A 16,571-nucleotide genomic window follows, 5' to 3' on the forward strand; every position below is an offset into this window, starting at 1 on the left:
AATTAACTACTACAAGGCAGTAGTCTAGCAACAATTAGCATGAACCTTGTTAAACATTTTAAGAACATTAATGAGCTCACCTAGAGACCTGAATTGTCATTTCATACCTGCTTCTTTTCCAGTGGGATCATTTTTAATAGAAATAAAATGTGATAATAATAACCTTAAACTGTCTTTTTAAGGGTAGAATATTGGATTTTTATGACTTCTGAGGAAATATATTGGCAATACTCTTTGGCTTTTGATTGCTAGTGAGAACACCAACACAGTCTAAGTTAGATAAGTATGAGCTGGAATTCCAGGTTCCTGTGGGTTTTGTGGGATCAAACGCTCGCGTGTGTTCTCCCAGCCCTCCTTTTCCATTTCCCTTTCAGGACTGTTGGGATGATCCTATTTGTAGGATTTTCCAAAGACTAAATGAAAAAGGAATTTGAACAATGAGCCCAACTTTTAATTAAAGCCAGTTACTTAAAGTACCCAAAAATATTTTGTGACTTAATTTCCATTTACTTTGAGTATAGATCTTTTAAAAAGAAATCGCAATATCGTTATAAAAACAGCTCTTGCAGCCAACACTGACTATCTAGGGAGCTGTCTTGCCAAGACTGAGAGCTTCACTAGACCGTGTATGTTTGCATAATCAAAGTATTAACAAGACGGTATCCCATTCTGGAGCCATTTCCATGTAGTCTGCGGCTGCCACTGCTTTTTGTTCCCAGAAACTGTTGTCTTTTTTAATGTGTAAACTAGCTAATTTATTTTTACATTGCTTCTGTTGTGTTTTAGGGGATTAGTTTTAACAAAACTCCCCTCCACGTTTTTCAGTTTAGGGCTTCTGAAAGGGGGAGACTTGCCAAATACACAACTGACTGGCAAAAAGTGAACTTCTGCGTGTGGCCAGTTTCAAATGAAATATAAATGGTACAATGTTGCAGTTCACATATTTTAAAACTTCCTGTTACTCTTGAGAGTTTCCCCCCCTCTTTATTCTTAAACAAATTAAACCGGATACATTTAACCCATGTTTTATGGGGGAAAATGGGCCTCAGAGTCTGAGGAAAGTAAATTGGAAGTTTGAGCATGGAAGGAGCAATAGACACAGACCCTTGGCTCTTCTGTAAGTGTGCTGGAAGATGGGGGAAGCTTTTTAAAAGGTCAGTGCTGAATAGCAAACGGCTGACATGCTCAAATGTTTATCTTACAGCTCTCTCTGCTTCTTATAGAAGTGTTCTTGCACTTCTGAGGGTTTTGTTTGTTTGTTATATAAAGTAGGTCTGTCTGAAAGTAGAATTCCTTTCTTCCCTTTTTTTTTTTTTTAATCTTACAAAACACAGCAGCACAGACTCCTATACTGCTGAGCTGTTCTTTGAGGACTCCTGCAAACTCAAGAGTCCTGCGATTCTCAGGAATCCATTACTTGCTCAGTCATCTGTCATGTTTTCAGGATAACCAAGATTTGAACTGCTGATCCTCCTAATACAGGGACCACAATACCACTATGCTTTTTAGAACAGCTGCTTTTATTTTATTCACAGAAAAGAAAAAAAACCCCTGCTGTTTCCCTCCTCCTCTCCATACACATTCTCTTATCCTTAACGAAATGCAAGTACCTTTCTGAGCTGCAGACTAGCCACGAGCTCTGAAGGCTACACCTTCCAAAGCATTACTTATTGTCTGCCCTGTTAAGCCATACAGGAGAGAGACAGCAGTGAAACTTCTGCAGTAGGTTTTGGGTTGCTGGAGGCTGAATAAATTCATTGCCTTGTATCTCTGAAGCCAGTATTTTCCAAAGCTGTTAAACTAACAAGCCAGCTCTACAAGATGCAGCTTGTCCTTGGGAACGGAGCACGTTGGAGGATGTCTGCAGAGCCCTCCTCTGGTTAATGGCCATCTGGGCCAGCTCGCAGCAGCTTCAGCACTCACGTGCATGAATCAGCTCTCCGTTGCAAATGAAAAAGGGGCAATTATCCTAAACCTGCCCCATTCCAAAGGAAACTGCGGGAACTTACTTCCTGTTTGAGATCTTCATGTATTAGCTGAAAGCAAACTGACAACTTGCACCTCTGACCCTTCTTGGATCTGTCACACACGCTTTGTCCAGCAACCTGCAGAGTCGGGGCCAAGCCGTCTTCCCGGTGCCGCTCTTGGTGGGAGATGCTTTGGACAGAGCCCTGGATTTCCAGTCCTTTGACACAACTAACCCACCTCAAGCAAGGGCTTAACTGACCTCCTTGGTGCAAAGGGCTACTTGATTAGAAGAAAAAATTCTTGAGGAGCATCAGCCTGTGCTGCTGCCTCTGTAATTCAGCATCTGTCTGTCCTCCTCTGCTAGAAGTCCCTGAGAAAACTACATCTCCCAGTGAATTCATCTGCCAAGCCTCTTGCAGCTCTTCTTCCCATGAGAGGTTTCAGGCAAAGCTGTGGGCAACCCCTGACACCTTTTCTTCCTAGAAGAGCCTCTCCAGCACCGGGAGGTCTCTTGCCCACCATCCCCACAGCTCAGCTGCAGTGCTCTGGCCTGGAACCTGCGTGTCTGACATCATTACTTTCCAAGTGTTTGTCAGGTTGTCTTTACGAGATCTATTGTGGTGTTTTCCTGTTTACTTCTGCAGCCCTCTGTTGTATTTAAGCAGCGCAGTTAAGTCAGGAAATTCTACAGCTAACACGCAGTAATTTCCCTTTGCTGACCCAGTTGCCTGTAGCACTTTGAGAAATAGCTGCACTTCAGCACTTGGCACGCTGCGTCTGCGCTGCCTGTCGCAATCGCAGAGCGTAATGTGAGCGGTTTTATCGCAGGGGGAGAGGCAAACCTTCCATGCCTTTTTGTGAAACCATCCGTGGAGGCCTGACGGGCAAGCTCCGGTGAGCCTCGCTGCAGCACTGCGAGGTGTTGCCCGTGCCGGAGCAGGAGCCGAGAGGAGAGTGTGCTGTGCTCTCCTCCTCTGCCCGCCCCGGGAGCTGCTGCCCCATCCTCCTCCTCCTCCCCTTCACCTTTGAGTCTCCGCACTTTGCACTGGCACACGCTGGGTTCTGCTGCGAGAGGGTCACCTTTGGCAGGGGACAGGGAGCAGAACCATTTTGCTTTAAAGTGGTGTGCCAAGGCTCGGTGCTGTGGTGGGTGGAGGATCTGGAAGGAAACATGACTGTGTACCCTGGGCTCTGACTGCCTCCACCTCTGGAGAAAATCAAATTGTTTTCATAGGAGTGTTGCCTGAAGACTTTGAGCCCCTCTTTTTTGCTAACCCTTCACTTTGGCTAATACCCATTTTAAAAAAGAAGTGGTGTAAATTTAACATTTCAAAACTTAACTGATATCCAGTATTCTACCCTTAAAAGCTTTTCACGATCAAGATTAGAATCATCAGTCCATCTTGATGGTTTTAATATGTGGTCGAGAAGTTACCCATCTTACGCTGGCATCAAGTCACGTCATTCCCCATAATCTTTCTCTTGGTTTTTTTTAGCCTTGTTGTTCATAATTTCCTTTCCAAGTGTTTCTTTATTTGAAATGCCATTTATATTTTGTTGCCTTTTTTTTTCCAGCACATCTTACATCTTTGTTTTTGTTTTGTTTTTAATCTTATTTCTGGCGTTTTCCATCGCTCTGTGGCCATGATTGTGGATGTGTTTTGGTTTTTGCCTGCCTTGCTGTTCTCTCGCTGCACTCCCTAGATCCCTGTTGCACAGTCCTCTGTCATGGATGACATTGAGGAGTGGCTCAGTACCGACTTGGTGAGACTCTTTATATTTTCATTTTTCACATGGGCAATAGCACTTGTACAGATGACTTTCAATGCATTGCTGAGTTGCTGGTACTTCTCGTAACGGGAGGCAGTGAAACTTCCAAACCATATAGCTTATTTCCCTTCAAAGGGAATATCTAAGCAGGAGGAGATAGTCGTGTTCAGCAATTCAATCAAAATGGTTTTTTCCAAGTTGTTTTATTTTCACTTCTCCATGTTAACATCACCGAATAGCATGCGTTCCAGAAATTGTGTCTTTCTGGTCCCCGTATAGGAAAGCATTTAAACATGTGCTGAAGTTTACCTGTGTTCCCCACCAGACTTAAAGCACACGTTTAAGGCTGCATTAGCTGTGGCAGGATCTAAGTACGTGCTTACGTTGAGGAATGCTTTTAAGAGCTGCTGGATCAGGGCTTAGATTCCTTTCAAATCGAGATGTCTTTGTTAAATTGGCAAGCAATCTTGACATGTTTCATAATAGTAATAAGAATTTATAACAGTCTCTCTTCAATGTTTATAACTTTCAGTTTCTCCTAAATGATTATTGTCTGGTAATTATTAAACAAACAAACAAAAGGCAGAAATAAAAGAAGCTTTTTCTTCTTTCTGGAGTTTGTTTTGCTGTACCAATACACATTCGGTTTAAGCAGTGGTACAGCTAGTACGCATTTATTCCTGTCTTTTTTTTTTAATGTAAGCATCTGACTCAAATTAACCCAGTGCATTTTGGGGACGAGTGGTGGGTTGCATTTCAGACTGTTCTTTTAAACATGGTTTTACTGAACTGAACTGTTTCCTTGTGGTCGCCATAGCCCTAAGGATCGCCTCCTTCCATTCTTCCAGCTTCAGATATTGTCCCTAGATAACTCCCTACTCCTTAAATCTCCCCCCAGCCCCTTGCTATTGCCTGCTCGGCTCCGAGCTGCGGGGTTCAGGCTCCGCTCCCCGGCTCTGGCAGCAGTGCTGCAGGCACGCTCTGGCACGTCAGCCCTCCACTCCGGCACCAGAGGAGCTGACTGTACTGAAAGGAAGAAAATGCTGCTGCTCTCCAAAGCTGCCTGAAGTGCTTAAGCAGATTCTGGGTTTCGGTGTTGGAGTTTGGCAGACTGACTGGCTGTCTTTGAAATGTCATTGGTTTTCAGCTGCAGGTAGTTTTTTCAGGCCTCGGTACAGGCAGTCATTTTCAAATTTAATTACAAACTGGCCTCATTTTCTTAAAGAAATACAGTAAATGTAGCATGTCTACTTTGCTTAAACAATCAACTTTTGTCTTTGGCATTTAAATTAATTTAGCAGGAGAGATCTTATGGAGAGATACCGAGGTAGCTGTGTGTATCTGTCATCCCCTAGATAGTCTTGCTCAAAAAGAGCAAAGCAGAGAAGTGCTGTTAAGTGCCTGAACAAGCCTGGGGATCTCACACGCTGCGGCCGTGACTGTCCCATCTTCCCTTCCCCCAGGTACCTGGGTCCCCAGCCTGACCATATGCAGGTGCAGCCTAAAGATGCCCTCTGAGAAAGTTTGGACTGGATTTTTGTTTTTCACTCTGGGTTCTCCACTCCTTTTTTTTTTTTTTGTTAATGGTTCATTTCAGTTTTCTGCTTCCCAGCTGAGGAAGTTACAGATTGAGTTAGCTCATTGTTATTTATTTCCTTACCCTTTTTGGGGTACACTGGAACAAACAGTGCCTCTGCATGTGAAGCAGTGGCCGCTGTGTGTACCTTTGGAAATCTCTGTGCAGTAGAAAGCTCGTAGATGTGAGGTGGCTTTAATGTTCAGGCATTAAAAACCTTTGTGAGGCCAATCAGTATGTTCCACTCTCCCAGCAGAGAAGTCAGGGCATGAACAAATACTTTTCTTTTTCAAAGCAGGTTCAACATGAGGTTTTCAAGTAGTATTCTCATCTATCTTTAACATGCTGATAGATTGACAAGGATGCCACATCCTTGGACTTTTATTTTCCTTATTAAAGCACTGTTGGAAATTCACGTGTTGAAATGCACGCAGCTGGTAGAGATGCACTGACCCCCTGGCATCCCAGCCTTTGTAGCTCATGGACAGATGCTAACTGCCCATCGGTATCCTTCATCCAGCCCACCCTAGTCTTGTCTTTGTACAGCATGGACACCAGGAAAGCTCCTATACTTTTGTATGAAATCTAAAGTGAACTCCCACAGGAGGAATGTTGGCCCCAAACTATTTTGTGGCCTGTGTCCTTTGTCAGCTAAAAGTGCATTTTATTTGAAGACACAATGCAAACCCCAGTCCTGACTTTTTAAGGGACTGTGTGACAGAAAAGATGGCATCTTGTACAGTGTTTGTATGACTCACACAGCTCAGTTTTTGACCAGGTCTACTGTCTGAAGTGGAAACAGCACTGGGCTGCTGTTCAGGTCCAATGGGGAAAGTTTAGCTACCCACCAGCAATCTTCAGAAGCATCCCTAGTGATCATCCTCTTGCTCTGCAGCGCAGTGAAATGTCAGTCACCACTGGCCTCCTGACGTGGGAGCCCTGCGAATTCCCCAGGTCGCCCTGCTCAGACAGTTAGCATGTGGAAACAAGTGGTGGAAACTGTCCAGTTGCATTAAACGTGTGTAGAAGATAGTAGCAAAGGTGAAGCGCTGCCTGTGTGTTCACACGCCTTTTTGTTCCAATTGCAGAAAGGAGACGAACTGGAAGAAGGAGTGACCAGTGAAGGTAAGCAGAGATGCCTGTGGCTATGAGCCGTTCTCAGGTTAGTGCGCAGACTGACTTATCTGCTTTGATCCCTGCTGAGATGCTGACTTCTCCCAGCCTGATGTGCCCCGGCAAATGCTTCTGCACTTGGAAAGGCAGAAGGAGAGCATTTCAGATCAAAAACTTCATACTTATGGTGTGAGGAGCCCTCCCGGCTGCTTTCCTGCCATCTTCCTTGGCTGTGCACTGTGTTTGTGCCAGCAGGAATGCATCCCCAAGCTGCTCAGCCCTTTGGAATGATGTTTTCCTGCTTCTGTCGCAGCCGATGGCGTGGCGTGTGTTTGATTCCCTCTGCTGCCTGAGCTAGGGTGTCTGAAAGGACGGCTGTACCCTTTCCTGAGGAAGTCAGGCTGTACAAGTATGTGTGCCTGCAAACACAGCCCGATGGGACGCCAGGCGCTGGAATTTCAGACCCTGCTAACCTCTGTCCCCTCGGCTAAATGTACAGCTCCAGTTCTTACCTGTCTTCCTTCTTTTTTTTTGCATTGCAGAGTTTGACAAATTTTTAGAAGAGCGAGCCAAAGCGGCGGAGATGGTTCCCAATCTGCCATCCCCTCCCCTGGAAGCCCCCACCCCTCCGACAAATCCTTCCAGCAGGAAAAAGCAAGAGCGCTCGGAGGATGCCCTCTTTGCACTGTGAAGATTGCTCTTAGCCACCCTCCCACCCCCGTGCTCTGCAGGCGAATGTCGCTGTACGGCCACTTTGTCCTCCCACCGTACTTGGTTAACAACGACCCCCTTCCCCCCGATTTCATAGATTGCTTCTCGTTCCTCCCCCCTCCCCAAACAACCCACCCCCACAAGCTGACTCTTTCTATTTAAGTCCAACACTATTCCTGCCAGACCACAATTCTCCAGCACTCGCCTAATCCCCTCCTTCCTATCCCAGCTGCACAAAACCGGCTCTTGATGCTGAAAACCCCTTTAGAATGCATGAGTACGTCACACTGTGTTGAAACAAAAGCCCAGAGGGGAGAGAGCAGCCTTGCCCTTCATTTTATGTAGGGATCATCCTCTTCTGTAGGCAGGTCCTGCCAAGTAGACTGCTCTGTCGATCAGCATGTAATTGACTGAGCTGGAATGTTCAGGAGGAGTGTGTCTTTATTTTTAGATAAAATGTTAATGTATTGGCTTTCGTGTCAGATTCGACAGCAAGGAACAACTGTTCCCCTTTCAACATGTGCTTCACAAGTTAAAATCCTTTACTCTCCCACTCACACATCTCCCAGTACCATATGGTGGTCGCTTTTCCCCACTTTGTGCGGCGCTTCATATTCTAAATCTCACAGGGTATTTTTTTCCTTGTGTTTTATCTGGGCTTGCTCTAATTTGAAAGCAGTCTGTTGGCCATGTCCAGTAGGTCTGGCAGTTGTCGAGAATGAAAAACGCTGAGCTAAATGGATGCTGTAACGTTAGCGCATGAAGCATTTTGCTCTTTGGAAGAGCATTCTCACATGAGGATTTTTTCTAGTGTGTTTGCCTTTTAAAATAGCTAGGTTATTTTTTCCTTACCTTAGATTCCTTCTTCAGTGACTGTAGAGCTCTGCATTTGTCTCGACTGTTGTAAATAACATCCATGCAGATGGATGGGACTTGCTCGTGGACTGGGTGTGAACTGAGGTTCCTGGATTCCCTGCCATGCCTGGTAGGATAGACATGCTGGTTCTTGGTGGTAGGTATGAGAAAAAGAGGCAAACCTCACAGAGGCTTGTACGAAAATGCTGAGGGAGACGGTTACCACGGAGGGATTAGCCATGCCTGCCTGTGCTGGAGGTGAAACTCCTCATTTCCTTCTACGTTTGGACCTGAGAAAGTGTTGGATGATTGTGGCCGTGTTATTTGTAATTTTTGGAGTGTCCTTTGATACCTCTGGCCCTTTATTAACACCCAGCTCCTATGGGGCTACAGTCTCTCTCCTGTCTGTGCAAACAAGCATATCCCCTTGCTTGCCAGAGGCATGGCCGAGAGTGCTGCTCTTCCTGGAGCTGCCAGAAAGGATTCCAGCATGTCTGCCTGCCTCGCTGGGCTGACAGGCAGAGCTAGAGCAGGCAGCTCCAGCCATCGCTGCTTCCCCCAGCGTGTTCCTTGGGAGGAAGCCAGCGGCTCAAGATGGCGGGATCAAAGAGCTGAACGCTGCATGGCAGGGAGAATCTCCTGTCCTGACAGAGAGGCACTTTATCAGATGGACGCCCATGCAGGCAGCAGAGCTCCAGCCCCTCTTCCTCAGGGCGCTCAGGTCTTGGGCAACCAGCCACTTTGTTCTGAGTTGGCATGTCTGAGCTTCCCGGGATGCTGATCTTTGTCGAGCACTCTCAGAAGTTGTTCTAAACCAAGAAGCTGGGCTATAAACACTTGATGTGAAAGTGATAGAAGCTTTTATCTGAGCATAGTTAGTTCGGCTCGTAACATACTCTCTAGGGCACACCACGCTTTGCTAGGTTGTGACACACAAAACCTTTTACCAAATGGCCTGATTGCAGCACCGATGGTCTTTGAGAGCGGTCAGATTAATCTTCAGAGGGAGGCGTTGTTTAGCACAGCATTTCCAGGCTGTCCCAGGTCAGATGTTACTCTGTGCTGTCTCTGCTCATCCTCTCCTCTCTCCTGCCCTGCCTGCTGCTTCTTCCCGGATCCCTGCCTGTGTAGCTGGGCCCAGGCAAGGCTGTCCTGCCACCCCCTCGGCACTGGCTTGGCACTTCATTGCTGCTCTGTAGCTCACTGCTCCCTGTCAGCTCTGCGCTGTGCAGAAAGTTGCTTGGCTTGCAAGTGCATGAAGAAAATCAGCATAAGGATGGAGATAGCTTGGGGATCAAGCTGCCTCTTCTCCCCACTTGCTGGCCCTCTCCCTACCCTTCTGTGTAGATCTGCAGAGGGTTTCTCTCCATTTCATCTTCTCTGTGGCTAATGGAAAGTGCCAGGACAGTCTGCCTTGATTGCATGAATGCACTGCTGCTCTCGCCCACTGCGCTCGCTGTATAACACAAGGTGAGCCCAGTGCTCACATCCTGGCTGCCAGACACCCTGCTGCCAGCTCCTGCCAGACCCTGCCTTGCTGCAACACGTCAGATGTGGCCACCAGCTCCCAGAAACCTGAGGAAACTTCTGTTGTGACGCTGATTTGATTTCAGACGGTGTCTGGTGATTGCCTGAGCAATCTTGCCAGCACAGAATGAATTGTTGGTATTCCTGTCAATGCAGAAAGCTCCGTGGGCGTTTTAAGTGTGTATTTTCTCTTCTAAATCCTTGAAACACATTGACCCTGTAAATGGCCGCATCAGGTGATTCTAAGCATGTTAATCCAGCTTCCCTGCCAAGCCGGAGGAGATAATCGCATTGCTCAAGCATGGGGACCTTGTCAAACGATGCTGAGTGGCAAGGATAGCACTGGCGCTGTCACCGAGCCCCCCTGCAGAGTCCCACTGCTGCGGATTTGCTGGCCTTTCTTCCCCCACCCCTCAGCAAAAAGCGGGGGTGGGAAGCGTGCTGTTAACGCTCCTTCTTTCTGTCATGCTAAACCTGTCCTGGGACTTCCAAGTTGTTGCTTTAGAGAGAACCTGGTCCCTTTCTGGAAGATCTTGCAGAGCTGTCAGTGGCTGTTCTCTCCGACCGTGGAGGAGAAGAGATGAAACAAGAAGGCTGGGGCTGAGGGGAGATAAGGAGCGTGTGTTGGCACAACTCAAGGGACTCTCTTCTGTGCTTGTAACCTCAGGCGCTGCGTGGTCCCCGCTGACGCCCGCGTTACTGGCTGGAAAGCAGAGGCCCTGTTTGCAGGGGGTGGCAGGTGCTGTCGGCACAAGCGGTGGCTTTGCTGGAAGTAGAGCAGCTCTCTGGAGATGCCTTCCTCAGGAGGTGTGTGCTCAGCCTGGGGCAAAGGCTAAATGGCATTTTGGCAGGACCCTTGATGGGTTTCATAAAAGCGCAGCCCTGCGCTGAGTTAGAGTTAGAGCCTGAATCCACCAGACGTGGCTCTCGCAGGCTGAGCACACAGTGGCTGGAAGCACCGAAGGGGACAGAGAGTGCGGAAAAATGGGTGGTTTAGCCCAAATCTTCTTTAACAAATGTAAGAGCTGTGCTAGAGCTTCCCTAATGTCCTGTATCAGGATCTCTCATCTTCCCCATCCTCTTGTGGTCTGCAGCAAACCTGAGTGGTGGAAACTGTTTGAGGGAAAGGGAAGGGGTTTTTCACTTCAGAAGACCACCCTCTTGATTTATTCTTCCTTCGCCTTCACTCTGAGTTCTTCCTCTGTGCAAGTGGGCAGAGGACTTACGTGGCTCCGACGCTTGTGAGAAGAGGGCTGGAGCTGCAGCCTGATCCACTTTCCATAAAAAATAACATCCCAACGCTTTCTAGGCATATTAGGAATCACAGCTTGACACTCAATGACACTAAATTATTATTGGGGTCCTCTGTAAGTTCTAATCATACCCTATTCTAGGTTAAAATATTTATTTTGTCAATATATTTTCTTTCCAGTGTGTTTTTTAACCTCTTCTGTTAACTATTCATGTGCTGAGATGTAAGAAATGAATGGTTTCTATTTAAATATATCCTTTTGGGTTTTTTAATCGTTATGTGTAGATTTCAGCTGCATCTTTGGCAGGTGTAATAGATAACAATGTGCTGTACAGACATTTAGGGTGTTTAGTATGTAGGTAAGGCTCATAGGAGAATTGCTCATAAAAACGTAGCATGGTGTCTCTTAAAGGGAACAGCATAAATGCAGAAACTGGTCCTTACCGGGGCCCTCACGTAGCCTCCAACATACCTTTCCCCTTCCAATTATCACAGCCTCCATCTCTGAGGTGTGCTGAGCAAATCAGCTCTGCCATTTCCAGGGCTGTTTTTACACCTCCAAGCTGAAGAAGGATTTTAGTGGGGGTTTCTGTTCGTTTGACTTCGTTCGGCTTTTTTTAAATTTTTTTTATAGGGGGTGCATTGGCTGTTTCCACTTTTAAATGGAGGACTCGGCAGAGCTGGCTGTGGTGGCAAGATGTTTCCCTCCAGTGGTGGAAGAACAGATCGGGGCAGTGGTTTCAGACCCGGGGCAGGGGTGATGGTCCCCCTCTGTAAGCTGCCTGTTCCTGTCTAATGCTCTTCTGCTTTCACCCATGAGGACAGGACATGTGGACCCGGAGAGCAAACGCAGCAGCGTTTTCAGCAGTCTTTTTTTTCATCCGATGAGTTGTCAGGTCTCTTGCGGCTGCTGGGAGTCCTGGAGTGGGAACTGCTTGTGCTATCTCCATCCCCAGGCCAGCCTCATCCAGCTCAGTCATTGTTTACCTCCTAAATGCTAACCGCAAGCCTTGCGGAGCCTACCCTGGAAAAAAACAGCTCAGGACAGTTATTTTTATGGAAATAATGAAGCAGGCGATCAGTGAGTGGATTTATAGCCTTCTTGGAGGTAACCCTTCAGCTGCTGGGGGCACCCACCCACCCGTGTCGCCCAGCAGAGGAGAGGAGGCAGCGATCCCCTTGTGCCAGGCGCCCAGAGGCGTTGCTGGTGCCCACACAGCACCTTCCCCTCGTCCCTCCCAAACTGCAGCCTCCGGAACGGGCTGTGCCTGCCTGCTCCAGCCCCAGGCTGCCAGCCCCAGCCTCCCCGGGCTGTGCCCCAGGTAGCTGCTCCGTCCCGGGGAGAGGCGAGGTTGTGTTTCACCGAGAGCCTGCTGGCTTTCGAGCGGCGCCGGGCTCCGGTGCTGGTTCTCTTTAGCCCATGGCAAATCAACGCCAAACTTCCCACCCTGCTCCGTGTTTTTATGAGTACGAGCTCCTCATTCTGTACACGTTATTATGAGCTATCGTTAACCCTACAATTGTAACCTATGTAATAGCTTCTCTGTATATTACAGCTGTAGGCTTTCCAGATAAAAGTGGATAATATTTATTTACTGAAGATATTGGATATTTTTTTGTTTGGGAATGGGGTAGGGGGAGAAGGGGGACATAACTGTTTAAAGAGACTGACTATGTAAAGAGAAACAAAATACACAAAAAGCAAAGAAACCCAACACTAAAACGTTGCTGTATTCATGTAGAAAGTGTTTACGTTAAGGATGATACAACTGTATTAATCTGCCATTGTTTAACTTGCTCCAGAAATCATCTCTACTTTGGTTCCTGCATGTGAGATATTCCAATAAATACACTACTAGAGTGACCTGGAGGATGGTACCTGTCTGTCTCTCGCTCTGCTTCGCTGCCTGGCCTGAACACACGGTACGAGCGAGCGCGGGAGACGCGCTCGGTCTGCGGCTGCCCGGATGTCAAAACATGACGCAGGCTTTTGGGAATCCTCGGGTTTCCTCCACATGCCAGAGGCCCAGGTATTCTCACCGGGAGAAGGGTTGTCCATGAGAAGATGCTCTTTTTGTCTTTACGTGGGTCTTGCCGTACCCGGCGGCGTGTTGCCGCTGCTGGTGAATTTGCTCCCCACTGAATCTTTGGCACGTTTTTTGTGGCTGATGTCGGATGGGCACACAGGGGACAACCTTGGTGCTTGGTGGGGCGCCTGCCCGCCTTGCAGGGCTTGCCAGATGGTTCTCAGGGTGACTTCAGATCACCTGCCTTGGTGACCTAGAAAGTGACGGTGAGGAGCTGTTGTGCGCTGCAATGCCGGTGACATTCCCAGCCCATGCAATGGGCAACTTTTCCTGACTCATCAGCCAGGAATTTGTTCCAACATCATTTCTGAGGGTGGTTGTGATGGGCAGAGAGGGAAGAGCAGCCATCTAGGAACCCTGGAGAAGTGACACGGCGTTATTTTGGCCAAAGATGAACCAGTTTGTCAGAATGGTGCCCTCCATCTCACACGCAAAGATCAGAACTAATGGTCTGTGGTTTAAAAGCTGCTTTGGGGAAGGGGTGTGTGTGGAACAGCTTGAAAGATGGGTTTCCCCTCCTTGTAGCTGCAGATTAGCATGCATTAAATCCAGCTCTGCCCCAGCTTGTTTACCGTCGCGCTGATCATGTGCCTGACTCTGTGTCGGATAGATTCGGGTAGGTTCATGGCCCAGCTCTGCTGAGAAAGGTGCGGAGCTACCGCTGCCCTGACAGAGCAGAAATCGCACAAAAAGCCCTGGGTCATAAATTTCCAGCGCTGTGCAGGAGGAAGGCTGCCAGAACAGGGGGCTGCTGCTTGCCAGGGGGGGCTGCATCACACTGCCTTCTGCAGCCCCACGGTTAAATTCACGAGACAAAGATCTCTCTAATCCTAAATTCTGTCTCCAACAGGGCCCAAAGTGGGTGCAAAGATTATAAGAACAGAACAAGCAGACAGGGATGTCTCATGCGTGTCACCCACCCGAGTCCCCAAAGCAAGCATGGCTTCGCTGGGTTTGGGAATCCTGATGCGCTCCTCGTCTCCAAACCTGCCTGTGCTCCCGCAGATACTGTGTGAGCTCCCAGCGTGGGCCAGGGGGGGCTTCCACAGCTCACTGCCCTCCCCGAGCTGCCGAGCCGCAGCACAGAGTGCCCTGCAGAGCCCAGCACGGGCTCTGGGTGCCTGTCGCTGCTTTCCAGCATTGGGCACCCAGTTTGGATCCTGGTGCGAACGGGAAGTGACCACGCGTCCATTCGCCTTTTCCCATTTCAGCTCGGGGTAAATAAACCCCGAGCGGGGGCTGCGCGGCGTGCTGGAGTGCCGCCGGGCCTGGCTGGGTGTTTACCCAAGCCGTGGCTCAGGAAGGGATAGTTGACAAAGCGGGGTTACAGGTAGTGAAGGAGAGAAGAGGCTTTGAATCTGTTTGCGACACGAATTAATGATTAACGCCACGCTCCTCCGCAGCAAAACAACCCCCAGAGCGTGAGGGGTGCTGAGGGCTGCACCTGGGGCACGTCAGCAAAGCCCTGGGCTGCTCCCAGCGCAGGGTTAAGCTGTGCTGACGGCCGGCGGGGCTCTCATCCGGCTGGGCACGGCGTTTTGGGGGAACCCACCCGGCTGAGCGAGGGGGCAGCAGGTTGTGGGGGGGTGCTGCTCCACGCAGGGGTGCCTGGTGCTGCCGCATTTGAGCTCTGCAGCGGAAACACAGCACGTCCCAGAGCCTGGCGCTGCCGCCAGTGCGGCTCAGGGCGATGCTCCACGAGCCACCGTGAGCCTGCCCGGCCGGCTGGGTGGCCAAAACCCAACCATTTTGGGGCCGGTTTGTTTTCTCTCTCATCCTTGCGGTTTCCTCCCAGCCTGCGCTCAGGAAAACGTCTCAGCGACTCCGGAGCAACCACGTGGCCCCCGTTGCCATCCCCGCAGGACCGACATGATGTAATCGCGGGCCCTGAGCCGTGATGCAGAATCACTCCACTCCGGGCCGCCGCGCTTATTGGCTGCGTGGCCCTGGTCCTACGGGCGGGGTTTTCCCTACCCCGCAACCAAGCTCACCCCGGGGAGCCCCACCCCGCATTGCATCCACCGGCCCCCAAATCCACCCCGTCCCACGGAGCTGCCGGGGTGTTTAATTCTTCCCCGTTGCTCAGAGGATGCTGCTCGTTTGCTTCGGTTCCTCGGAGCGGGGGAAAGCAGCGTGTGGGGGTCCTCGGGGTGCACGTCCCCTCCGGCTCGGGAGGGGGGAGGCTTGAGGTTGGGGAAGGAGCCCTGAAAAATCCAGCTTTGCCCGTAGCTTGTGTGAAAATAAAGCTGTGTTTATGCGTGTGATTTTCTCCCCTCCGTGTCTCACGGGGAAGGCTGTGCCCTGGGACTCGTGGGGGTTATTAAAGGCGGGTGACCCTCACGTTTGCACGAGGCTGCCCTAAAGCCGCCGCGCATCCATCTCCCCGGCCCTGGAAACCTGCCCTCTCCTCCTGCAGCACACAGGCTGCTGCAAGGGTTTTCCTGAAAGCAAAAGGAAACCCCGGAGCCTGGCTTCTCCCGGTGACCCAAATAAGTGGGGGAGCACATGGCCCCCCTACACCCCCCATGGCAGTTTGTGGGTCTCCGGCGGTGTTTGCTGTGGGTGAGAGATGACCGAGCGGCTGCCAGTGGCCTGCATGCGGGTGACGCTGCCCCAGCCACCAGCGTGGAGCTGAGCCAGGACTCCCTGGGCTCGTCCCCAGCTCGGCCACAGGTTAATGTCCCCAGCTTGAGGTGGCTTGAGTGGGGGTGAGGGGCCCAGCACCCCCGGCTCTGCCACTGCCACGTGCTCTGCGCAGTCCCCGGTGAGCCCTGCGTGTCCCATGCCATGCAGGGGATCCCCACATTGCCCAGGGGTGCCACATGGAAGCCAGTGAGGCTGGGAAAGAGGTTTTTATGGGACATCCAGGGTTAATTAATTCACAGGGAGCCTCAGATCGAACTCTGTGGTGCAGGAGAAAGCAAACTTTTAGGGGGCCGATGTTGCAGCACATTTGCTTTTCCTAAGTTATTCCCAGCAGTAAGAAACCACGCAGCGCTGCGGGGCACGGCAGCACGGCTTTGCCTTGGCATGAGACCCCCCCATGCCCAGACCCACCACCCGTGGGCAGCCACGGGGCTGGACCCCAGTAGCACCAGTGGTTTTCCTGGTTCCCGCAGCTCACAGCACCCGGGGAGGCTGCGGGGGCTCAGTGGGGGCTCACGGGGCAGCTTCAGTGCTTCAGCATCCCCTAAGCGGGGCCGGGGAAGCTTCTCCCACCCCGGGCCGTGCTGCCGTCGGGCAGCGGTGCTGGGACGTGCTCTGCACCCCGGAGCTGGGAGGGGGAAGGCAGATGTCCTGCCTCTGTGCTGGGAACTGCAGGAGCGCCGAGAGGTGACACGGTGGCCCAAGCTCACCCCGGCACGTGGCTTCCACGAGGTGCTGGAGGCTTCTGCAGCCACAGCCACCACCTTGTCCCCCACGCCGGCCCTCCTGCCTGCTCCCACGGGTGCCCCAGTCCGGGGCTTAGTGGTGTTTAATGCCCGACCCAGGTATTTAGAGCCCAGTCCAGGTATTTGGTGCCTGTGCCAAGGGCTCGGTGACTGTCCCCAGGGCTCGGTGACTGTCCCCAGGGGTCGGTGACTGTCCCCAGGGGTCGGTGACTTCCCCAGGGGACTGCTGCCTTGCTCCCTGCTCCGCTCCTGCTGCACCAGCTCCCTGCCCGGTGCTGCCGGGGTCCCCTCCCGGTGCCGCGGGGCGGTGCGGGGAGGCG

At 50.6% G+C, this 16,571-nt stretch overlaps 1 protein-coding gene across 4 annotated transcripts in view; it reads left to right on the forward strand.

Annotated features, from left to right (window-relative positions):
* Positions 1 to 12,636, forward strand: part of TOM1L2 (target of myb1 like 2 membrane trafficking protein) — a 58,673-nt gene extending 46,037 nt beyond the window's left edge. For 3 of the 4 annotated variants that reach the window (XM_074841507.1, XM_074841508.1, XM_074841509.1), the window contains 3 exons: positions 3,673 to 3,732; positions 6,403 to 6,439; positions 6,970 to 12,636. In XM_074841507.1, the coding sequence (XP_074697608.1) occupies positions 3,673 to 3,732; positions 6,403 to 6,439; positions 6,970 to 7,118 (246 nt within the window). In that variant the 3' untranslated portion in view covers positions 7,119 to 12,636. The remainder of the gene's footprint in view (positions 1 to 3,672; positions 3,733 to 6,402; positions 6,440 to 6,969) is intronic. The other variant, XM_074841510.1, reaches the window with a different exon arrangement.
* The last annotated feature ends 3,935 nt before the right edge of the window (positions 12,637 to 16,571 follow it).

This window comes from Strix aluco, chromosome 15 (genome assembly GCF_031877795.1).
Source record: "Strix aluco isolate bStrAlu1 chromosome 15, bStrAlu1.hap1, whole genome shotgun sequence".
Lineage (NCBI taxonomy): Eukaryota > Metazoa > Chordata > Aves > Strigiformes > Strigidae > Strix > Strix aluco.